Source organism: Chiloscyllium plagiosum, unplaced genomic scaffold (genome assembly GCF_037043375.1).
Source record: "Chiloscyllium plagiosum isolate Xiang-an unplaced genomic scaffold, Cpla_swu_hap1 HiC_scaffold_2, whole genome shotgun sequence".
In the NCBI taxonomy this organism is placed as follows: domain Eukaryota; kingdom Metazoa; phylum Chordata; class Chondrichthyes; order Orectolobiformes; family Hemiscylliidae; genus Chiloscyllium; species Chiloscyllium plagiosum.
The window spans coordinates 19472163-19498142 of record NW_028270140.1 but is presented as its reverse complement, the minus strand read 5'-3'; the positions used below and the strand labels follow the sequence as shown (position 1 = coordinate 19498142).

The following is a 25980-nucleotide window of genomic DNA, read 5'->3' as shown; positions in this document are numbered from 1 at the left end:
ATGCTTTAAATTATCTTCAAACTTTGAAATCGTCCTCTATACTCCAAGGTCTACATCATTGATAGATAATTAGGAAATGCAAGGGTCTCAATTTCGACCCCTCGGGAACTCCAGTACAAATGCTTCTTTGGCAAAGACAGGTGAATTAATAATTCAATAACACCTCTTGCTTCCATATACAAATTCCTTTTTCAGTCCCTAATTGGCTCTGCACATCCTTTTGCAACCCAGGGAGCTCTGAAATTTGTTTGACCTACCACTCCCCTTTGAGGGAATATACCTTTATTACTTATCCCAATGTTTAGCTAAAGTCTGACCTGCCAACCGTTGGCTCCAGTCTATTCAGCTCAGCTCCCTTTTGTCAGATCTACCTCAATTAATTATTCTTCTGGATTGTTCATTGTTCTTTCCCACCATCATCCTAAACTTTATGATACAATGATCGCTGATGCTTAAATAATCCCCATTGACACCTGATCTATATGGCCCACATCTTTCACAAGAATCAGGTCCAACAAGTGTATCTTTTCTCATTGGATACATTCAGCTGTAGAAAATTCTCCTTAACACAATCTAGGAAAGTTGGTTCCTCGAAACACAACCACCATCCCAGCTCACATTTGGATAATTAAGGTCTTTAATTATAACTATCCTCTGATGTTCTCACCCTGTTAATTTCTTCACAAATGTGTTTATTTTTTGTGTTCTCCCCATGAGTTTGCAGCCCAAATTGGCTCTAATCAAACTGATTCTGTTCTTGAAATGATTGTGATATCCTCTTTTCCCAGCTCTGTAATGCTCTCCTTACTCTTATGCTATTTACTATAAAATGGAAATTAGAGAGTAGAAAGTAGACTTAGTCAACCTTATTCATGTATTAGTTCTTTCTTCTGTGCCTATAAATTGGATGTTTATGGGTAAGAGTAAGAACCAATTCCTACAAAATCATAAGGCTATCTTTGAAGTAAAACAAAGAATTACCTGCTTCCTCTCCTCATGTAAACCCCTCAACTCACTAAATTCCCAATACTCCATTCAAGCCACAATTAGCAATAAGACATTGCTTGTTTAGGTTTCTAAAATGCCATTTCATCACTTTAATTCTGACTTTTCCATGTCTCCAGGGCTGCTACCTGGTTTTAACTTGGTTTCGTTGCGCTTGATTTTCATGACTGTAACTAGGCCTCATGGTGTCCTCTTCCTCTGGTGGTGATGCCTGATATGAGCTGTAAGTACTTCTCCACTTTTTGTTTTGCAATCTTGTAAATCTGCATGGTTCTGTTAAAGATTATCCTCACTCACCAGGAATTCTAACTTGCCTGGCAGAGCCTCTTATGTCCATTCACTCAGCTGGTGAACCCCAAAGTGGGACAGCTCTTAAAGGTCACTGCCAGGAGTCTGTAACTGCCTGGAATGACTAAATCTGCAGCTAGATAGACCTCTCCCACCTTAATGGAATCTGCACCACCTACCACTACGTTGTGTAAGCAATCCGTACTGCTGCCCATCAAGTTGTATGAGCTCTCTGTACTATTACTCACAACCACTGGCCGCTCTCAGGGTTCTACAGAGTGGTTTGGTTTATAGTGGAGTAGAGGAAAACTACTGGTAGTCTAATGAGAAGAAGCCCTTGATGTAATTTGTTGCAAGTAACTCATATGTAGTTACTATCTTGCCTTACTCCTTCAGAAACCTAAGGTGTTCTCCCTTAAGCTCAACATCATAATTGACATTCCCTCCAAGTTCTCTGGCCTTTGCAGGGATCTCCAAGGTCCATGTGCTACAGCAGCTACAGAAATCGAGACAGAATGTGTTGGCATGCACAGCCTCACAGCTTAGAGGGAATGTTGAATAGTGGTGCTTCAGGTACTGCTCTGCATAAATTCTTTCAGGCCCTTACATAACAGTTCAGAGGTCATGAAACATGTTATGTAAGCGCAAGTTCTTTTAGTTTACTTTTCTTTAAACATGCCCCATTCCTTACGTAAATTAGGATGTCCTTACTGAGACTAAATGAGAGTTTGCAGATACACAGGTTGATATACAATGTGGACGGATAAACATACCAATTTTGTCAGCATAGACCTCAGAGTCTATATACGGTTTCAAAACCCCATTGGTCTTTTTTATAAAATGCTCAATAACTTCCTGAAGGCTCCTACATGTGACCTATGGAACAGGGAAGAAAACAAACAGCTGTTTATTAAGTCAAGAAAATCTCCCTCAGTTTAATCTTTCACCTAAGATTTATAGGCTTTTGAAGCTCAACTAGTGATGCCATATGTTCTCTCCGCATAAGAGGACCTTGTACTATGAAACTTCACCTTCAACTGGTTATTCTAGATGAAATAAAGATTTAAATAACGATACTGTATAAACAGGCTAAAGCTAATTTATTTTACAGAATAAATAATAAGTTTAGAACAGAGCAGGAAACTTGGTTTAACTGACTATAGCTGAAGCACAGGCATCGTACACCAAAAGAATGGCAACATATTGCTAATTCTGACTTTGCAGTTTGAGTACAAGTTCAGACATCCAGCTTGACTGACAGATACTGTTCTGAATTAGTGGTGCTGGAAGAGCACAGAAGTTAAGGCAGCATCCGAGGAGCAGTAAAATCGACGTTTCGGGCAAAAGCCCTTCATCAGGAATAAAGGCAGAGAGTCTGAAGCGTGGAGAGATAAGCTAGAGGAGGGTGGGGGTGGGGAGATAGTAGCATAGAGTACAATAGTTGAGTGAGGAAACTGTTGAAGTCCACATTGATGCCCTGGGGTTAAGTGTTCCGAGGCGGAAGAAGAGGCGTTCTTCCTCCAGGCGTCTGGTGATGAGGGAGCGGCGGTGAAGGAGGCCCAGGACCTCCATGTCCTCGGCAGAGTGGGAGGGGGAGTTGAAATGTTGGGCCACAGGGCGGTGTGGTTGATTGGTGCGGGTGTCCCGGAGATGTTCCCTAAAGCGCTCTGCTAGGAGGCATCCAGTCTCCCCAATGTAGAGGGGACCGCATCGGGAGCAACGGATACAATAAATGATATTAGTGGATGTGCAAGTAAAACTTTGATGGGTGTGGAAGGCTCCTTTAGGGCCTTGGATGGAGGTGAGGGAGGAGGTGTGGGCGCAGGTTTTGCAATTCCTGCGGTGGCAGGGGAAGGTGCCACGATGGGAGGGTGGGTCGTAGGGGGGCATGGACCTGACCAGGTAGTCATGGAGGGAACGGTCTTTGCAGAAGGCGGAAAGGGGTGGGGAGGGAAATATATCCCTGGTGGTGGGGTCTTTTTGGAGGTGGTGGAAATGTCGGCGGATGATTTGGTTTATGCGAAGGTTGGTAGGGTGGAAGGTGAGCACCAGGGGCGTTCTGTTCCTGTTACAGTTGGAGGGGTGGTGTCTGAGGGTGGGGGTGCGGGATGTGGACGAGATGCGTTGGAGGGCTGCGCACACCTCCTCCCTCACCTCCATCCAAGGCCCTAAAGGAGCCTTCCACATCCATCAAAGTTTTACCTGCACATCCACCAATATCATTTATTGTATCCGTTGCTCCCGATGCGGTCCCCTCTACATTGGGGAGACTGGACACCTCCTAGCAGAGCGCTTTAGGGAACAACTCCGGGACACCCGCACCAATCAACCACACCGCCACGTGGCCCAACATTTCAACTCCCCCTCGCACTCTGCCGAGGACATGGAGGTCCTGGGCCTCCTTCACCGCCGCTTCCTCACCACCATACGCCTGGAGGAAGAACGCCTCATCTTCCGCCTCGGAACACTTCAACTCCAGGGCATCAATGTGGACTTCAACAGTTTCCTCATTTCCCCTTCCCCTACCTCACCACAGTTCCAAACTTCCAGTTCAGCAGTGCCTAACATTTCAACTCCCCCTCCCACTCTGCCTATCTTCTTTTCCACCTATCCACTCCACCCTCCTCTCTGACCTATCACCTTCATCCCCTCCCCACTCACCTATTGTACTCTATGCTACTTTCTCCCCACCCCTACCCTCCTCTATCTTATCTCTCCATGCTTCATGCTCTCTGCCTTTATTCCTGATGAAGAGCTTTTGCCCGAAACATCGATTTTACTGCTCCTCGGATGCTGCCTAAACTGCTGTGCTCTTCCAGCACCACTAATCCAGAATCTGGTTTCCAGCATCTGCAGTCATTGTTTTTACCTATCTGACAGATACTGTTGTTTGGAATGCTTTATGTTCCTTAAGAGTAGAGATAGTGGTGTTGTAATAAGACAACAATACAATACAATTGAATGCTAGTATCCTAGCCAAATGGTTTGTAGCTGTCTGATCTTATCAGGACTATGAGTATTCCCTTACAAAGTGCCTTGGCCAGAATTAGTGGGACAGTGGGAACTACTCAGATGCATTTTCTTTTCTGTCACCCTTAATTTGTTCTTTCTTCAATGAAATAAAGACAATAAGGCAAAAATTACAATTGTTTAGGTAAATCAATGAAGAATTGAGTTCAGTGGTACAACATTAACTAAGGCCAGAGTGCTCCTAAACTGAAAATATAATAATGATGAGCATGATAATAATAACAATAATAATCAAACCTTTTGAAAATGTTTAATGGATCCAAATGATGGAGCAAGCTACTATTAAAAATGCTGTTATAGGGTATAATATAAAGATGTCAACACATGTGCTAATGGCATTTTTGAGGCAAATTGACATCTTGATGATCTGGGTTTACATGTAATTTTATATCCTCACTCTGCACTTCACTTTCAATACCCTCAACACAAGGCAACTAGTAATGGGCATGGGATGAACTAAAATCCTATTAGCAGAGGAGGCAACAAAGTCACATTGGATATTAATTATACTAAATTTCTCTTGGTTTGAGAAGATGTTCAATACTCCATTGACCAGAGATACAATAAATTCCTTTAGATAGTGGATGTGTTAAAATCTTGTAAAAGGTACAAAATGCACTAAATTTTAATTGGGCATAGGATGTAATTTTGATAGAAGTCATAGAAATCAAAATAAATACATAAGCAGTGTGCCTTCAGCATTTGATCAGGAGAACTGGCTTAGTGGAGACTTGTGTCCGGCATTGCGTTCCTCATGCTGTTTCACCTCCCCCACCCCCACCCCCCCACCCCAACCGACTCTCCAGGTCCGGGAAGATCAGATTTAACCTGTTGTGGAGTCTTCTCCCCATCAGCAACTCTGCTGGAGCTATTCTTGTAGTTGCATGAGGGGTGGTCATATAATTAAATCGCAGCTGGGACAGTTTGGTACCTAATGAAATCGCTGGCTTTTTCTTTAAGCCTGCCTTCAAAGGTTGGACAGCTCTTTCTGCCAGATCATTGGAAGATGGATGGTATTGCAGCTGAGCTTATATGAAAAATACCATTTAACCTAAGGAAATTCCTTGCTGGTAAACAATGGCCCATTATCTGTGACCCACACATCCAGGAGTCCATTGCAAAAGATGCATGTAGTTTTTCTATTGTCATCCCCATGTTTGATGAATGAACTCTATGCATCTCCAGTCACTTAGAGTGGGCGTCCACAATAACGAAGAACATTGGGCCTATGTAAGGACCTGCACAGTCGACGTGAGCGGTAGATGTGATCTATATGGACTTCAGTAAGGCGTTCGACAAGGTTCCCCATGGGAGATTGATTAGCAAGGTTAGATCTCACGGAATACAGGGAGAACTAGTCACTTGGATACAGAATTGGCTCAAAGATAGAAGACAGAGGGTGGTGGTGGCGGGTTGTTTTTCAGACTGGAGGCCTGTGACCAGTGGAGTGCCACAAGGATCGGTGCTTTTTGTTATTTAGCACCTTGCATTTATTAGAGGAGGCTTCAGTTGTAATATTCCTTAACTAAATCCATCAAGTCTTGAAAGGTTTCAGTACTTGGTGCCTGAGGGTAAGCTAGGCTCCTAATAACTGTAAAAGCTCTGGGTACACAAGCTGTCAAGAGAATTACTCAGTGCTTTTCTTCTGCGGCAATGTAATTTGCCTAAAAATGCATTCTTTTCACATACTGGGCACAGTCTTGGGTAGCAGGATCAAATGAGTAAAGCTTTCCAAATAATGGCATGATGCCAGAACTGCTTAGCCCAACTCAAAGATGACGGCTGCATGCGAATTCCTTCAGGACCATGCTTTTCTCTCGTTGCCACTGAAATAAAGCCACAAAAATAACTTGCATCCCCAAGTCATCCTTTATTTACACATGGAGAGCCCTTGACAATGATCGAGCTCCCTCAGAGTCAAGTCTCAGAGTGAATGGAACCTCTGACACTCCTGTTTATCAGCCAGGCAAACCGATTAACAGCTCCAGTCAGGGAACTTATATTCCATGAAGTCTACCTGGCTGACCTCATTACAATCACTACACCATGTTTCCTGTTCTTTCTTTGCAGTTTCACATTCAAAGGTTGCTAAGATTTAACAGTCAACTACAAGACATTCCAATACACTTTAGAGCCAATTAAATCTTTCAGAAGTGTAACCACATACATATTTTTAAAACTTTTAGCCATAGTTCACAAGTCACATTGATTTCATGCAAGTTTTATGTACATGATAAAATACAGAGTTCCTAAATTATGAGATTTGGAACAAATTTAGTAAGAAACTTACCGGATTGTCCACCCAAATGATAAAGCCGGTCTCTTCACAGGTCACCCTGTAATGTTTTAGGACTCGCTTACTGAAAGGTAAATTTTAAAAAGAATTCTTCACTTCACATTGTGCTGATTAAGAATTGACAAATCAGGATGGTGAGCGACCTGAAGGTGATAAATGCTCTTATCCTTCTAGGTTGTGGAAATGATGGTTTTAGGGGTTGCTCTGGACAAGTTGCTGCAACGTACCCTGTACATAGCACCCAGAGTCACAATGAGACAATGATGGTGGAGGAGTACATAGTTAGACAGTGAAAGTCTTTTTCCGAGGATGATGACATCAGCTTGTACGAGGGGGCATTACTACAAATTGAGGGGTGATAGATTTAAGACAGACATCAGAGGTAGGTTCTTTACACAGAGAGTGATAAGGGCGTGGAATGCCCTACCTGATAATGTAGCCAACTCAGCCACATTAGGGAGATTTAAACAATCCTTGGATAAGCGCATGGATGATGGTGGGATAGTGTAGGGGGATGAGCTGAGAATAGTTCACAGGTCGGCGCAACATCGAGGGCCGAAGGGCCTGTTCTGCGCTGTATTGTTCTATGTTCTATGTTACTCCTGTGGAGGGAGGACTGATCACCATGATAAAAATGAGAGACTGTGGTTTGTTTTTATCATGCATTTTGAGGTGATGCGTACACAGCAAATGGAGTTATATTTAAAAACCATTGGAAACTTTTATAGTAAACATTACTTACTTGATTCACATGACAGTTCTCACAGTGAAGAAAGACTACACAAAGCATTAATTTTGTGCTCTGAGGAAGGATCACTGGACCCAAAATTTTAACAGAGATTTCTCTTCATTGATGTTGCCAGACCTGCTAGCTTTTCCAGTAATTTCTGTTTTGTTTCTGAGTTCCAGCAATTGTGATTATTTCAGTTTTTTATTTTATGCTGACATATTTGGAAAGAGCAGGGAGATTTTAAGATGGGCTCAACTTAACATTCCACTGGCATTAACTGTCTCTTCCCATTTGGCTTTTATTTCCAGACCACAGGCAACACTAAAAGTGTCAGTCAACATTTTCTAACTGTCAACATATTATGTGATAATAAAGGGCTAGCATTTAAATAGTGCCCATTATTACCACATAACAATCACAAAATAATTTACAGCCAATTAAGTATTTTTTGAAGTCAGGTCACTTTTGTTTTCTATTGTGGGGCTTCTGTAGGATCAAGTCCCCATGGGTGGCATGGTAGCTCAGTCGTTAGCACTGCTGTCTCACAGAGTCAGGGACCCAGGTTCCATTCCTGCCTTGGGAGACTGCCTGTGTTAGGTTTACATATTCTCCCCATGTCTGCGTGGATTTTTTCCAGGTACTCCAGTTTCCTCCCACAATCCAAAGATGTGCAGAATCGGTGAATTAGCCGTGCTAAATTGCCCATAGTGTTAGGTGCATTAGCCAGGGGAATAGGTCTGGGTGGGGTATTCCTCAGAGGGTCTGTGTGGACTTGGGCTGAAGGGACTGTTTCCATACTGCAGGGAATCCATTCGAATGTAAACTCTGTTAGAGGGTTAGCACTGGGTGGTGCCAGATTTGCTGGTTGTTTAGCTAAAACAAAATGACTTCTTGTAAATGCTGTTTTAAAATGGCTTTTTGACCATTTGGAAGAAGAATAATATTATGAACCTTCATTACCTAACTATTAAAAGTGAGTTGGATCCCTCCAACTTTAAAGAGCTTTATCAGAAGGTTCCAGGTGCAAGCGAATTGCCCAATGGAATTTTCAATTTCCTGAGTAAGTCCCTTGGAGTCAGCAGCAAGGCCCCAACATACAACTCCATTCTGCACAGTTCCAAGATTGGCCATTGAAATATCTGGATCAAAGCATCTTACAATTCAACCTAAAATTCACCTCATTTCATGTCTAAATTTGGTAATGTCAAAGAAATTGTGTTGAGAGGGTTTTATTCCTGAATATTGATAAAGGACACAATTGGAATTTGGTAACAGCATGGATCATGCAGTACTGTGAAAGTGAGTACTGCAGATGCTGGAGATCAGAGTTAAGATTAGAGTGGTGCTGGAAGAGCACAGCAGATCAGGTAGCACCCGAGGAGCAGGAAAGTCCATGTTTTGAGCAAAAGCCCTTCATCAGGAATGGATTATGTAGAGTAGAGCGGAGATATGAACAGAGATTTGGGGCAGCACTGTTGCTCAGTGGTTAGTACTGCTGCCTCATAGTGCCAGGGACCTGGGTTCAAATCCATCCTTGGCCAGCTGTCTGTGCAGAGTTTGCACATTCTCCCCATGTCTGTGTGGGTTTCCTCTGGGTGCTCTGGTTTTCTCCCACTGTCCAAATTTGTGCAAGTCAGGAGTTAAATTTTCCATAGTGTCCAAAAAGGTGGATTAGCCATGGGAAATGCAAGTTACTGGGAGAGGTTAGGCTGGAGGGGGGAGGAAGTGGGTTGGGTGGGATTTTCTTCAGAGGGCTGGTGTGGACTCATTGGGCCAATGGCCTGCTTACACACTGTAGGGATTCTGTGAATCTATGAAGGGATTTGAGTAGAATATGTTCCAACAACTAATCAACTTCACCCCAGGTCACAAGGGAATTTCATTGTTATGTGGTGGGTGAGTATACTGAAACTGAGAGATTGTTGTGAGGGAGTCATTGGGGATGGTGATCACTATTGCAAGGGTACTCCATTAGGCACAGGGTACCTGAGGATGATGGAGTACTGTACCAAACCTGTAGCCTAGATGTACCTGTAGCAAGTTAGACAATGGAGTCAGTGAATGCAATCTATTTAGATATCCAGAAGGCCTTTGACAAGGTGCTGCACAGAAGGCTGCTAAATAAGATTATAGCCCATGGTGTTAGAAGTGGGGTAGTGGCAGAAGCCAGAGCGTGGAGATAAGGGGGTTCTTTCCAGGATTGCAGCTGGTGACTAGTAGAGTTCTACAAGGGATGGTATTGGAGCCACAGCTCTTCACATTATGCATTAAAAAAGAATAATACATCACCGGAACAGGCCTGTCACCCACCAAGCTTGCAAACATGATGAAGGAACTAAGTTTGTTGTTGCAAAGTTTGCAGATGACACAAAGATAGGTGGAGGGAGAAATAGTGTTGGGGAAGTGAGAAGGCTGCAGAAAGACTCAGACAGGTTAGGAGAATTGGCAAAGACGTGGTAGATGGCTTACAATGTGAGAAAGTGTGAGGTTATGCATTTTGGTAGGAAGAATAGAGGCACAGACTATATTCAAAATGGGGAGACGGGATTGGAAGTCTTAAGTACAACGGGCCTTAGGAGTCCTAGTTCAGGATGACCCTTTAGAACTGAGATGAGGAGGAATTTCTTCAGCCAGAGAGCGGTTAATCTGTGGATCTCATTGTCACAGAGGATTGCAGAGGCCACATCATTGTCGGCATTTAAGTCAGAGTTAGATGGGTTCTTGATTAGTAAGGGGATCAAAACCTATGAGGAGAAGGCAGGAAAATGGTATTGAGAAACAGATCAGTCATGATCAAATGGTAGAGCAGTTTCGATGGGTCAAATGGCCTACTTCTGTTCCTAATATCTTATGATCATATGGAAATCCTTCCTAAAAGTTCCCAGAATCAGACACACTGCTCCAATAGTTGAGGGAAAACTGATCATTTGTGACGGTTCTGTACTCCTTGATTTTATTTGTTAAAGCCATGGGTTCCATTTTTATAACAGGTCTTGTTACTTTGAATAAAATGGAATACCAAATTATTGCTGCTCCTGCAACTCACTTAAAATTGTAGCCTCTATCCTCAACCTGTTCAGAGATGTTCTCCATAAATTTGGAGCATGTTGGACTTGAACCCAAGCCTCCTAGTCCAGAGAAAGGGACACAACAACTGTGTTACAAGAGTACAGAATAAAGAGCTAGCGTGGAAACAAGTGAGCTTAGTCCACATGGGGACTGAACCTTCGATCTTGTGTTATTTGTACCACGCTCTCACCATCTAAGTGTACCGTCTAGTTTATATTGCCTCCCCGCATATTAAAATCTACCTGCATTGTGTGATCAGAGTACTGATTGAGTAGTTTGTGTTCTCGGTGGAAGGCCGTAGTATCAAGTTCCCATTCTCAGGGTGCCTTTCCAACATGGCTTCAGCCTCATTTCGAGAAATTTTGTAGAAACACCTGCAGAAACAGTAAAGGTGAGCCTTGATTACAAATCATTTAGTTTGCTAATGCAGTACTTCAATGTACATGGCACAGAGTGGGGAAGAGCTAGATTATAAAGTCATAAGGCATAGGAGGCCATTCAGATTTTGACTATGTCATTCTTTGTAAGAGCTGTCAAGTTGATCTTATTCCCTGGCTGTTTCCCCATAGCAAGCTCCTTTTCATTCTTTTCAAATATGTTTCCAATTTTCTTTTGTGATTTATTGTTAAAAACTTCTCCCACCCAATATACTTTCAGGTAGTGCACCATCCAGATCATTTCAGAGTTAGGTTTCAAAAATAGTTTTGATGGTTGTATTCATTTAGTGAACACTTCAATGTGCACATAGCTAATAATTCTTAACTTAAAAAGATGCACTTACATTACATGTAAATCAAGTATTTAAAACTTTTCTAAAATCAAAGCCCATTTGAAATAAATTTGGTGAACACAACGCAGTTCCAAATCAATTTGAGTCTACCAATTTTGGTAAAAAGATGGTATTCTTAGTTGAAACATCAAGAATAGCTAGTGAGGTAAAGGGAAATATAATCTTTTTACAGTAGAGTATTCTTCTAATGCTGGGCTTTATTAGGGTAGGATCAAGTGAACGTTTGGTACTATATTTGACACAAGAACAGAAAACATTGGAGATAAACGAACAAGTCAGGCAGCGTCTATGAAAAAAGGAAAAGATGTTCATTTCACCAATTTCCCTCATCAGAAATCTAAATGAAGGTTCAGGCTGAGACATGAACTTTGTCTTTGATTCACACATACTGCTTGACCTGGTCACTTTTCTCAGCATTTTCACTTTTTGTTTCAGATTGCCAGACTGTTCAGTGGGATTTCTTTTTAACCTGGGATATTTGACACCAAGACCTGGTATAAAGGAATGAAATTTTCTGCTCCCTAAAATAACTTCTTCACAGACAAAAGTATTCATAGAGTCATAGAGATGTACAGCATGGAAACAGACCCTTCGGTCTAACCCATTCATGCCGACCAGATATCCCAACCCAATCTAGTCCTACCTGCCAGCACCCAGCCCATATCCCGCCAAAACATTCCTATTCATATACCCATATAAATGCCTTTTAAATGTTGCAATTGTACCAGCCTCCACTTCCTCTGGCAGCTTATTCCATACACATACACACTCTGTGTGAAAAAGTTGTCCCTTAGGTCCCTTTTATATCTTTCCCCTCTCACTCTAAACCTATGCCCTCTAGTTCTGGACTCCCCAGCCTCAAGGAAGCGACTTTGTCTATTTACCCTATCCATGCCTCTCATAATTTTGTAAACCTCTGTAAGGCCACCCCTCATCCTCCGACACTCCAGGGAAAATAGCTCCAGCCTGTTTAGTCTCTCAAATTCTCCAACCCTGTCAACATCCTTGTAAGTCTTTTCTGAACCCTTTCAAGTTTTACAACATCTTTCCGATAGGAAGGAGACCAGAATTGCACGCAATATTCCAACAGTGGCCTAACCAATGTCCTGTACAGCCGCAACATGACCTCCCAACTCCTATTCAAGAGAAACAAACAAAATTTATTCAGTGGATGTGCATATTTCTATCTTGACCAGCACTTATTTCACATTTCTCATTCTCCTGCAGAAGGTGGTAGTAAGCTGATTTCAGGAACTACTGTAATCAACGTGGTGTGGGCAGAGTTCAGGGCGTGGAAATACATCGAGACCCAATAACTGGGGTTCCAGGAGGCCAACTATTGGGGTGAAGTGCCAGCGGTGGTGTCCTGATCTGGGCCAAGAAGTGCACCAGGGTCTGGTATCTCTGCTATTGTCCCATGGTATTGGGGCACTCATCGTTCTGTTCAGAAGGGAATGCTAGGATTTTGAGCCAGTGACAGTGAAGGAACCTGATAGTTCCAAATCAGGAAGGTGTGTGGCTTGGAGGGGAACTTGCAAGTGGTGCTTCCATGCATCAGCTGCCCTTGTCCTTCTAGGTGACAGAAGTTATAGGTTTGGAGGGTGCTATCAAAAGATCGTGGCTGAGTTGCTACATACTTTGGCATTGCGGTCAACACATCATCATAGAGATCCGAATCAGGCTTCTCCACCAAAACTCTCTGCAATTCTGGTCTCACTGGAGCACTTGACTGACGAAGTGTTTCTTGTTTAACCACCTCTTCCAGACAGAGCGTCTGTCCCGGCAGCAGTGACAAATCACGGGGAACCTCCAACTGGTAAAATTGTATAAAAATGAGCTTATAAAACAAATTATTGACACAACAGGCTGAATAGCACTTGTGATGTAAATTAGCATGGTTCTAGCTAAAAGAAAAGCATTCTCTTTTTAGAGAGGTTACGCTTTGTCCATTGATTTCTGAGGCAATGGTGGGCAACATTCACTGTTAGTTTGCTTTGTTCCTCAATAGAGAACTGTGGGCAAATAGATTGTCAACTGGTTGGTGATGGAGACTTTGAGAATTCACAGATAAACTCAGGTTTTGCTTATTTGGGAGGATTGAGTCATCAAGAGTGAACAACAACAATTAAATAACACATAAGATTCATATACTTATACTACTTCAAACACATTCATGGCTGTTGTTGTTTTAATTTCACCTATTTAGATTTAATGAGACTTAAAAAACAATGTGAACTGAGAAAACCGGGGAAATGAATGACCCACCATATGCATACAACAGTTTATGATGTTTTTCATGTCAATGGGAAAGTAGTTGAATTGGATGTGTGAATATGACTGAAAAGTTAAAAGGAACACATTCAATTGGTTATTGTTCAGTGGAGGGTAGGCATGAATCTTCCGCTAAAGTTGGATTGTATTCTTAATCCGGCTTTGAAATTCTTACTAGTTCTTTGAAAGCCAATGCAAACTAAATGTGAAGAGTACAAAAATGTTTCTTACCTATATTGTTCAATATAAATAAACATATGCTGAGTTTTGTTTTTAGGTAGCTTGCCACTTTGTATACGAGACATATAAAATTTTATCATACAAGCACATAACTATGGAGAAAGTGAGGACTGCAGATGCTGGAGATCAGAGCTGAAAATGTGTTGCTGGAAAAGCGCAGCAGGTCAGGCAGCATCCAAGGAGCAGGAGAATCGACGTTTTAGGCATGAGCCCTTCTTCAGGAATGGTCTGAAAAGTTAAGAAGGACTCATGCCCGAAACGTCGATTCCTGACCTGCTGCGCTTTTCCAGCAACACATTTTCAGCTCAAGCACATAACTACTTTTTCTATCAGATGGACAGGGAACAGAATGTCTCAACATTATGGTGATGCTTCAGATGATCAAAACAGAAACTTTTCCCCACTTTCAGTTTATGCCATACAGGATTTCATACAGCCTGATTCAACACTTGATGCCAGGGGTCAAACACATCTACTTAGAACTGGCATCTCATGTTAATGAGAAACATTTATATTTATTTTGGATCTTACAACCTCAGAACATCCCAAAGCACATCACAATCAATTAACAATTTTAAAATATGATCAATATTGTAGTACAGGCAGACACAGCAGTCAATTTTAACACATAAACATCCCAAAAACAGACATGAATGAATAGATCATCTGTTTTTATAATGTTTGCTGCAGGCTGTTGTTGTTCAAGAAATTATGCAAAGCCCCCCCTTGCTGTTCCTCGATTAATATCATGGGAAATTTAAATCCTGTTGTGCAGGAGACATACTTTAGTGGTTCATTGGGATTCTTGAAAAGTCATGATCTGTAATTACCTCGTCAGTTTAAACTTGTATCACTCAGTCCCTTTCAAAAATAGCTCTCACACCAACCTCATCATTCACTAAACTCTCTAACTCAACTATTCAGGAACCCACTCACTTAATAATCTAATCCCAATCTCAACTACCCACTCACTAACCCATTAAGTCCATTTAAACCCTTAAGGTTTTGAAGAATTTAACTTAGCATGACATTTGGAGTCATAAAAAGAAGGCAATGGCCTCTTCCTTGCTTCTCTACTCTATTCTCTCTGTTATTGTACGGGTCCAGGGAATGTGGCTTCAACAGGGACAGAAGAGAATAGAGTCATAGGTCACTGGTGATCCTACCAGTGTCATTGCTGTCCAGACGATCTGTCCTGTTAAAGTTTATTTTTTTTATTCAGGATACTAATATCCTAATGCAAATAAGGTGGCCTTTAACCTAGCAAATAAAAACTCAGCAGACCTGCAAACTTAACCTTGTTTGAGGAGGTCAGTTTGGAACAACTGACAGAAACCATAACAAGGGCTCATGAAATTGAGAAGCTAAGGCTTTCCCTGAACTCACAGATAGTGCCATAATGTTCATTTAAACCACTACTGTCCAGTCTTTTTCCCAGGGTTGGGGAATCAAGGACTAGAGGGCATCAGTTTAAGGTTAAAGGAGAAAGAATAAAAGGGAACCTAAGGGGCAACGTTTTTACACAGAGGGTAGTACGCATATGGAATGAGCTGCCAGCGGAAGTGGTTGAGGCAAGCACATTGACAAAAGGCATTTGGACAAATACATGGATAGGAAAGGATTGAAAGGATATGGGACAAGTGCGGGGAAATGGGGTTAGTATGGTCAGGCATTTTGGTCAGCATGGACCAGTTTGGGCCAAAGGGCCTGTCTCCATGCTGTAGGACTCCATGACTCTATGACTCTATTATGCAATGGCTAAAACAGTGATTCTTTCCATTAAAAGGACACTGCCATCCATTCAAAAATACATTCTGCATACAAAACAAATGCGCAACATTGTGCATTGAGGAATGTAAGAAAATGGAATTCACATCTTCAATTTTCTGCCTGAGGTTTGCTCCATCTTTTGACATATTTTAGGCTGAGATAGGCAAGGTTTTGATCTCTTAGGGGATCAATGATATGAGGAATGTGTGAGAAAGTGGAGGTGAAGTTGAAGATCAGGGATGACTGCAGTGAAATGGAGAAGGATCAATATGAATGTCTTAACTTCAGTTATATCACAGACAAAATCTTGTCAAGCTATCCACTTTGTTTAGAACAGCATAACTAGAGGACTTGGCCTGCATTTGAAATGGGGGAGGAGGGTGGGGCTAAGTTAAACATAACCTGCAAAATAGTATTTCAGTGATGGATGATCTATCTAAACTCCTTAAGAAAATGGTGAAAACACCATTGATTAGTTTAAACATAAATTGTGAAGATTCATTTTACAAAATAGTATTTTTGACACAGTATTTGAATAATATGAGACATGACATGAGAAACGTAACATGATGAGAAGGAATACATGATAATGGATATTGGCCAACAGATATTTTTCAGGCTGGAGGAAGATTCATAGTGAAGTTCGCTAGGGGTCAGTATTGGGACCCTTGCTTTTCCTAATATATATTAATGATCTACATCTTGGAGTGTAGGCGCAATTTTAAAATTTGCACATAACATTAAACTTCAAGGAATTGTAAACTGAGGAGGACAGTGTGAAACTCAAAAGGACATTGACAAGTTGCTGGAGTGCGTAGATAGGAAGCAGATGAGTTACAACATAGAGAAGCATCAGGTAATGCACTTTGGTTGGAAGAACATTGAAAGACAATATAAAATAGAGGGTACAATTCTAAAGGGGATGCAAGAGCAGAGAGACCTGGGTGTATAGAGACATAGATCATTGTAAATGGCAGTACAGGTGGACAGAGCAGTCAATTAAGCATACAGTGTTCTTGACTTTATTAGCAGGGACATAGATACAAGAAAAAGGTGATGAGGTTAAACTTGCACAAGACACTTGTGATACCTCAGCTGAAGCCTTGTGTACATGGTGGCTCAGTGTGGCTCAGCACTGCTGCCACACAGCACCAGAAACCTGGATTCGATTCCAGCCTCGGATGACTGTCTGTGTGAAGTTTGCACATTCTTCAATGTCTGTGCAGGTTTCCTCTAGGTGCTCCGGTTTCCTCCCACAATCTAAAGAGGTGCAGGTTAGGTGAATTGGCTATAGTGTTCAGGGATGTGTAGGTTAGGTGCATTAGTCAGGGAGGACTGCAGATGCTGGAGATCAGAATCGAGAGTGGGGTGCTGGAAAAGCACAGCAGGTCAGGCAGCTTCCGAGGAGCAGGAGAATCAACATGTCAGGCAAGAGCCCTTCATCAGGGGTAAAATCTAGAATAATAGGGAATGTATTTGGGTGGGATAATCTTCAGAGGATCAGTGTGGACTTGTTGGGCCGAAGGGCCTGTTTCCACACTGTCAGGATTCTATGATTCTATAGTTGTGGGTGCCACATTATTGGAAAAACACAAAAGCATTAGAGAGACTGCAAAAGCAATTTAGAAGAATGGTCCTAGGAATCGGAAACTTCAGCTATATAGCTAGGCTGAAGAAGTTAGAACTTTTCTCCTTGGACAGAAGAAGGCTGAGGGGAGATTTGATAAATGTTTTCAAGATAATGAGCAAGCTAGAAGGAATAGGTCAGGAGAAGTTGTTCCCGTTCACAAGAATAAAAGAAACGAGAGGCAACAGATGTGAAGTGATGTTTAAATGAAGCAAGGGGTAATGTGAGAAAAAAAACATTTTCACACAGCAAATAGTTAGGGTATGGGATGCACTGTGATGGAAACTTGGTGGCGGCAAATGCAATTGAGATATTCAAAAGGGCATTGGATGATTATTTGGATAGAATCAATGTGCTGGGATATTGGGGAAAATTAGATGAATGGCACTACGTAATAGAACCGGTATAGGCACAATAGGCTGAATGGCCTCTTTCTGCACCATAACAATTCTCTTGGCCTCAATCAGACCAAGAGTGTACAGGGTGCCCAATGCCTTTCATGCGCACCACCTCCACACACAATCGTAAACAGATCAAGGTGGACAGCAGGGAATTAGGAAATCTACATACTGCACATTACTTATGCACTACCTTTGAACATGCAGGCAGTGGTGCAATAAAATTGAGCTATTGGCTATGGAGAAGAGCTTCACAAAGTCATGAAATTGCTGCTACCCCTCACTGCTTCCCACAAAGCCGCACTAATCACTGTAATGAAGTAGTGTTCTACTTTTAAATACGTAGCATATAAACAACTGCAGTATTACAAATGTTGAGTACTTTAGAAGTGTTCTCAACACCTAATGATTGGATAAAATGCACATAATAATGACAATACATTTCATTAACATTACTTTGAGGCATAAAAGATTTCATGGTGTAGACTGATTTGTAATGTTTTTAAATGAGAAAGTTTTTGACTCCAGTTGAATAAAATGGTAGGACAATGAACATCATTTTCCTCCCAAAATATTAATTCAAAAATAAAGTAAATATTGCTTTTGTGTTAATATGCTCAAATGCTGAAGCATGGTTATGTCATTAACTTACTTAAAATTTGGCTTTTGCAGTTACCATAAAAGCAGAATGACATCTGCACCTTTGTTTACATCCTAAAATCTGCTAGTTTCCCAGGTCCAGAAAAATCTGAGTCTACAAATAAACTGATAGGTGAGGGAATACAATTTTAAGAATGTTAACCTAGGAAAGTTCATGGACAAAGTTCATTCTCCAATGACAATATTGCAGAACTAACAAACATAAAAGCTTGGAATTTGATTTCCTTCTTTTTTGGGAATATTAATAATCTTTAAATTGGAATGGATGCATTAAAAAAATTAAATGGGGAGAGCAATGTGGGGGATTACAGATATACAACTACCATACTCTGGCTCTGCTTCAATAACCAGGACAAAACTGACAGTCTAAGTTTCAGATTTCAATGTGAAGTTTGGAAAATCCAGTCTGCACATTTTTACCCTCTCTGAATTGCACAATTGACCCAAGTGAGATTTTGCTCTTTTCTTTGACTTTTCACAAACAAATCAGCTTTGCAGAACATATTGTTAACTGTAATGCTATGCATGAGTATTGTTACTGAGTTGGGCAACCCACTCAGTAACCCACTCCCAACATAAGCCTCCTAAACCTCACCCTTCAACATAATAACCTTCGTAACCCTTCCCCTCCTCAGATAATCCAAACCACCCCATGCTACTTTAGATCATCCATGCCACATCTATGCAAATAATACTGTTATTCTCAAAATACTGGGCTGGCAACATTGAATGGAGAAACATGTTATAAAAGCAACATTCCTACCTGAGAGACTGCAATAATGTAACCTTTCCATTCTTCTCTAGCTTCCACATTTTCAGCCTGGTGGATAATACAAAAAGCTCATTATATGTACATCATTGCAGAGTAAACAGTACCAAGCAAATAGCAAGTGCTGATATGTTTGCGGGTTAGTTGGGGAAATATAGTCGTATATAATGTACTAAGCTGGCTTGCATAGTCATGTGACCTCTGTCTCTACTGAAACTGCTTTCACATTATCTTCCAGCAGCCATTATAACACAATACTTTGTACTGTAAGTATCAAGCTAAGATTAAGTGAAACTGAAAGAGAGCCAACTACTATAAAAATCCAGCAAGAAAGAATTAAAACTGTACAATGTAACATTAAAGTGTTGGACAAATCATAATGGCTGTGAATTCTCCAATCCCCGCTCCTTGGAAAAGAAAAGAGATATGAGACAAATTAATGAATGATAATTTATTTGTCGACCACAGGTATTGAGTAACTTGCAGCTGCAAATTCTGGTGCATTCAAGTTCTTTTTACAGAAAGGGCAATTCTTGGAGAAATAGAATTGCACATTATTCATGATATATCTTGGCTGTATTAGCATGACATCAATTTCTGCTGGAAGTGCTTTCATTTTAGGCTGTAATAACTATTACAACACAAAATATGAATGGGGAAAGAACAAAGGAGTAGGAAAATCAGGTAGCTGTTTCAAAGATTTGGCACAGGTAAAATCAGAACTGCTACATTCTGTACTGGAGACGCTATGGGATTAACTTTAACACTCATGATTAAGTGGGTTGGGTTCACTTAGAAGGTAACATATTTTAAAATTTCAGTACTGATTCCAGTCCACATTCAAGCCACCCACTTGTGTTTTTAACAAAGAGGCAAGCAACCAGTCCACCCACAGGTTAGTCAATAAAAATCTTTTAAAGGACTCTTCATTATTACTGGATTATTATTTTGAATTTATGGCTGCAGGATGTCCTAGGCTTTGCGAATCCTGCAGGTGAAAGGAATTTGAATGAGTCAGGTCCATAAGCTAAGTACTTTACAGCTCCTTTTTTGGGCCAAATAGAGCAGGGGTGTCTCCTCTAGTTCTAGGCCCAGTAAGCTTAAAGAGAGGCTGTTGCAAATTTTCCAACTCCTGCTATGATCTCTCAATTCCCTGTGACCTCCAAATCCCCTCATGATCATCAACTCCTCTCGTAATTGTCCAAACCCACTACTAATTGCCAATTCCTCGATCTTCCCCACAATCTCAACGTCATCCCCTTCACTGAATTACCACAGCTGTACCATAAAACATGCTTAACTAAAAATTTTAAAATGGTGTATTGTTCATTTTAGTAGAATCTGGCGGAATCAGTAGTCCTTTCACTGGGGTAATCTTTCAACAATCTCATGCTACACGGTTGCAAAACCCATTCTTTCCAAAGGAAACTTGCATATTACATTACTTTTTTTCAATATTATAGAAAGAAAATTAACCCATTTTTTAAAAAAAATGCCCATAACAAAATAGCAAAGACTCGCCAAATGATTAGGTTCAAAATTCATTTACTTTGAATAGCAATATTAATTTCAAGGCTTAGATCAGAATTTTAGTTTGCTTACCTTCAGCTTCACCCCTTCATTGATCAACTGCAGTCGAAAGCTAGCTGCTTGGGATTTTTTCCCTCCACTGTTGTCATCTTCGATCGATACAAAATGCTGGAGATCCAGTTTTTCTGTGTACTAAAAATAATAAGCTGCATTAGTTCAAAGCAGCATGTAACAAATAACAATAAGTTTGGTACCTGGTTGGTTCAGTGCTGGAACCAGTCTGTGAAATGTTTGTGGTTTTCTGTGATTTTTGTTAATCTTTGCTTTTAACATTAATTTTCTGCAAAAATTATTACAACACAATGGGAGCGTGTATTGAATACAATAGAAAGATGAAGAATATGCAACTTTGAAAAAATCTTAGAGTGCTTCAATTGATATAATTAAACCTGAAATCATAGTTTAGTCAATGTCTTGTATCTTCAGCTGTATTGATATTTGTGGAATCCTTGAGTTCTCAGTGAACGGATGTTTCATCACCAATGAAAAGCTTCTCGTCTGTTAGACAATTCACTTGTCTATTCTCATGGTGTCGTCATCTTTCTAGCTGATGAATTTGTAAGTCATTTTCACCCAATGTGTCAAACAAAATGGCATTTGGCACATTTGCCTTCATTGCTCAGTCCTTTGTATATAGGAATTGAGGCATTATGTTGAGGTTGAACAGGACATTGGTGAGGCCTCTTCTGGAATATTATGCCCAGTTCTGGTCACCCAGTTATAGAAGGATATTATCAAGCTGGAGACAGTTCAGAAGAGAGTTATTAGGATGTGGATGGGTATGGAAGGTTTGAGTCATAAAGAAAGGCTGGATAGGCTGGAGTGTAGGAGGTTGAGAGTTGACCTGATCGAAGTGTATAAAATAATGAGAGGTATAGATAGAGTTAATGGTAGTTGTCTTTTCCCTAAGATGAGGAATTTCAAGACTAGGGGGCACATTTTTAAGGTGAGAGGAGAGATTTAAAAAAGACAAAAGAAGCAAATTTATTACACAGAGGGTAGTTCAAATATGGAATGAACTTCTTGAGGAAATGGTGGATGTCGGTACAATTACAATGTTTAAAAAACACTTGGATGGATACATGAATAGGAAAGGTTTGGAGGGATGTGGCCAGGAGAAGGCAGGTGAGTCTAGTTTAGTTTGTGATTATGTTCAGCATGGACTGGTTGGACTTAAGGGTCTGTATGACTATAAGACTCTATGGCTTTATAAGTGGAAATCAAAAATAGGAGACAAGGGCTCCTTTACACCTGACTGATTTGCAGGGTAATTTGTTGTAATGTTTTTTTTATTCAGTGGTCTTCATTTATCTTACATTGTTTCAACCAGGCCAGGTGATCACTGCAGCCATTTTAGGTCAATGTTTCTTCTTTACAAAACATTTTTTTCTTCCTTTAGTCCATGATGGTCTCAGGTATTAAAATCAGATGCATTTATAATCAACTCACTCAGAGGTGTTAGGACACACCTTTGAATCAAATGGGACTTGAACCCAGGCTTCTGGCTCACCGGCAAGGAGGTAATTTCTATCAACCTGTTCAGAGATGTTATTTCATACTTCTGGAAAAGGTGAGATTTGAACCTGGGTCTTCTGGCTTAGATGTAGGGACACCACTCCTGTTATGCACCTTGCCTGACATCTAACTTCATTGACTGCAAGAAAGTTAAACATCAGTCAATGGAATATCATTCATTTTGTTCAACCATTCAAAACAAACGTCTAACCAACTAGTAGATATTCACCCTGAGTTGGAATTTCATGAAATGCATCAATATGAACTGCTTTTGCTTCATTTCACAGTATAAATCCAACAACCTAATTATTGCAGCAGAATCATAGATATCACTCATTGTAAAACCTGGGTGTCTACGGCCAGGATAAAAAGAATATGCGAAACCACTGGAACTGGTTTACGCAGTGCTGGAGTCTAAAATAAAACATGGTCGCATCAAAGTAAATGGTTGGCTCTACACTTGAGATTTGTTAGTAAACATAAACTCAACAATGATTAAATAGGTCTCTGGAGGAAATTACTTGTTAAGTACCTGACTGCAAAGGAATTTGTCCTAAGAATTGCTCCCTCCTTAAACTCCTCCACTTATTAATGAAACTGTTCAAACTAAAGCCAGTTAGCAATGAAGCATTCCAATTTAAGAAAGCAGTTGCAGGATGATGGAGAAAGAGCAGGGTAGTGGTGTTAATTGGATAGGTTCTTTTAAGCTTGGGCCAAAATTAGCCAGATGACATCCTTTTGTGCTGTCTGATTTTATAATTTACTTACACTTTTTCATGGTAGAAACAGTTTCATTTTAAATTAGAATTTTCCTACCTTCCCTTTTCATTTTCAACAAAACATCTTTTGTCCCATTGAGTGTCAGCCTTAGAAATCTCTCCTTAGCTGAACAGCATTAACAGTAGTAGAGCCTGATTCTATCTTGATTCAATCCTCACTGAGCAAATGCCATATTCTTAGTACTGACTCAAGCTTGTTATCTTTAACCATATCTTGGATAAAATTGTTCAAGTTCCTTATATGTGAACTCATTGATGTTGCTCAGCACACCCACAAAATATCTTGTTTAGTTGTGCCATTGGCATTAAAAACTAAAATTAGGCATACTTTTGTCTGTTTAATTATTATAGTGGATGCCAATTCTTACTTCAAAAGTGTTTAAACCAGATATTTGGAGCAAACAATGGTAACAGGCACTTTCCCCTGCTCATGACCAAAAGCTACAGTGGAGGAGTCAGGCAAAGCCATAGGAAATCCTATCCCTAACATTATAGACAACAGAGCATTGTAAATACAGCAACAACGTGAACTTATGTGTCATCTTAAACACAACAAAACATTAAGGAAATTTACAGCACAAAAATCAAACAAAATCTGAAAGCAAGCCAAAAGTGGCTATCAGGAAACATGAACAAACTCTGTCAAAAGTAGTCTTTAAGAAGTAGATAGAACAGAATAAAACAGAAAGAACTGTAGATGTTATAAATCAGAAATAAAAACATAAATTGCAGCCTCTCTTGACAGAAATCAGAGTCAACGTTTTGTGTCCGGTGACTGTTCCTCAGAACTGTTCTGAGGAAGAATCACCGGACCCGAAACATTAACTCTGATTTCTCTTCACAGATGCTGCCAGACCTGCTAAGATTTTCAGCAACTTCTGCTTTTGCTGTAGAAAGAACAGAAGTTGTTTAGGAAGGGAATTGAAAAGCTCAGGTATGATACAGATGAAGTCACATCCATCAACCTTGATCACAATGAACTGGGAAATACACAAGAGATCAGAAATATAAAGGCCTGGAATGATTATAAGACTGGATGAGGTTAGAAAGACAGGCATATTATAAAGGAAAAAAATCAACTTATGATTCCATAGCATTTCTCATTAACGTGATATATCCCAAGTGGCCAAGGAACTGTAATCCCCATTGTTACCAATATTTTCTAATTGCATTTCACATCTGGACAACAGCAAGTGTTGGCAAGGAACACAGCTCGCAATGGACATCGCGAGCATCGGGCTCTGTCTGGTTGCCAGGTCAATGTCACCCTCCTACCACCTCTGCAAAGGCCTGCTTTTATCTCACTGATCCTGACAGCCCATTTCCACATGGGAGAATTCCACATTGACGGAAAAGGTGGGAAAATTCCGATTAAAAATTAGATTCATACTAACATGAAGACGTGTAATTTCACAGTGAATTTTGCTTCCAATTGTTCTCCCAGCTTACATATCATCTATCTTGCACCTCTATGCTTACCCCTGTAGAGGCCATGGTGATGGTCACTGTCAATAATCTCTCCTCCCTTCCCTGTAGCCAACTATTCTCTCTGAAACTGTTTTGCCAATCTCAAGTTTCCCTCCATTACGTTCCTTGTGTCCACCTTGACAAATGCCTGTGCTTCCCTTTTGCTTTTCTGTCAGTGAAGCCCTCACTGCCCTTGTTTGCACTCTCTTGAAAGATCAGCAGACCAACACTTAGGATTATAAATCATCCCAGACCTTTGACAGGCTTCGACAAACAGCCCCTGGACATTACTGATCAAAACCCTGACCACTGTGTTTGCAGTTCCACAACTAATGAAACCCTATTCCCCTCGCTATGGCCTGACAGCACTGGCCATTGTCCACTAATTAAGCATATTCTTGAACCTGCTAGCCTGAGTGGATCACTAGTCATAGGCAAGCCTCTGGACAGTGTGTGAACTGTGTCTGTTACTAACACTACGAGAACTCCCTTCTGACTACACTGAGCTCTAGCTACCACTCAGTTACCAACTTGGCCATTTTGTTAAATAAACATGCAGTGCTTTTTCTGCACAGACAGCTGGCACATGCTGTAGGTGGGAAATTGACATCTTGGTGTGTCAGGCAATAATAAATTTATTCTTAGTCTTAGTGGGCGCCCATACGTCCCTGCGCCTGTGAATGCCTGGAATTGGTTTCCAAGGTTGGAAGACCTCACTGGGGTGAGAATTGGCTTAACAAGAGACTTTAAACAGGCACACATCTGCCAAGTTGGGAAATTTCCTGACTTGAACCAAATGCCTCAGAGCAAAGATGTGAGCAGTGTGAGAGAAGTGGAACTTTAAGGTGCTGGAGGCTTGGAGGAGTTCAATCCATGAGTTTAATAATACAATCTTAAACTTCAGAGAAAGCTATCATTACCCACATTTTCTTATATGGCTCACATTGTAATTTGAATACATGGTGCTGACCTTGTCAAGAAATCAGTCACTATGCTATTACACTTCTACCATTGTTTACCACAAATCTACCTTCACTGTTCAATAAAAATGTAGAGATTCCTACATTTCTAAGTGCTATGGGATCAGCCTTATTGGCAACTTTCTCAATACAGTCCAAGCCATTTGTTCACTATGTAATCTTGATGCCTAAATAGGGAGGTTTGCAACCATTCTATGGAATAATGGCTGCCATGATTAGACCATTTCTTGCTGTAAGTTGCACAAACTCATGAACAGGCCTAAGGCCTTGACTCTGAGAAGTGCCAGTCTGTCTCAGATTAAGGGTAAGGTATCTAAAGGTTAGAGCAATGGGTGAGTGCTATGTTGTTTCACACTGTTAATGTACAGTAGAAATGAATACTGTTCCCAACTAACATGCTGTTGTCACCAAGTCAAAAGGCTTTCTGCCTATCAAACAAATAATTGATATAATATATGAATTTCAGTGTAAGGCTGATTTGGGCATACAGCTGCATGTCCCAAAGACTGACCGATCGGCATTCGACCATTTGAATGCCATATAAACAACCAAATCAGTTTTAGCTACACCAAACATTTCAAAATTTTTTAAAGTCTCCATCGATGCTAGTGACATAGGAGTTGGAGCTGTACTACTACAGAAAGATGAGGATGGGGATTGAACTGCCGGTCGGTTACTTTTTGAAGAAGATCAACATCCACCAAAG

General features: G+C 40.7%; 1 protein-coding gene across 4 annotated transcripts in view; it reads right to left on the bottom strand.

Moving 5' to 3' along the window:
* The window catches only part of LOC122565011 (signal-transducing adaptor protein 1-like), a 79893-nt gene that overhangs the window by 13339 nt on the left and 40574 nt on the right, over positions 1–25980 (bottom strand). For all 4 annotated transcript variants that reach the window (XM_043720671.2, XM_043720657.2, XM_043720666.2 and 1 more), the window contains exons 3-8: positions 20546–20665; positions 18938–18994; positions 12846–13021; positions 10661–10792; positions 6614–6683; positions 2067–2169 (exon numbers count right to left, since the gene is read on the bottom strand). In XM_043720671.2, the coding sequence (XP_043576606.2) occupies positions 2067–2169; positions 6614–6683; positions 10661–10792; positions 12846–13021; positions 18938–18994; positions 20546–20665 (658 nt within the window). The remainder of the gene's footprint in view (positions 1–2066; positions 2170–6613; positions 6684–10660; positions 10793–12845; positions 13022–18937; positions 18995–20545; positions 20666–25980) is intronic.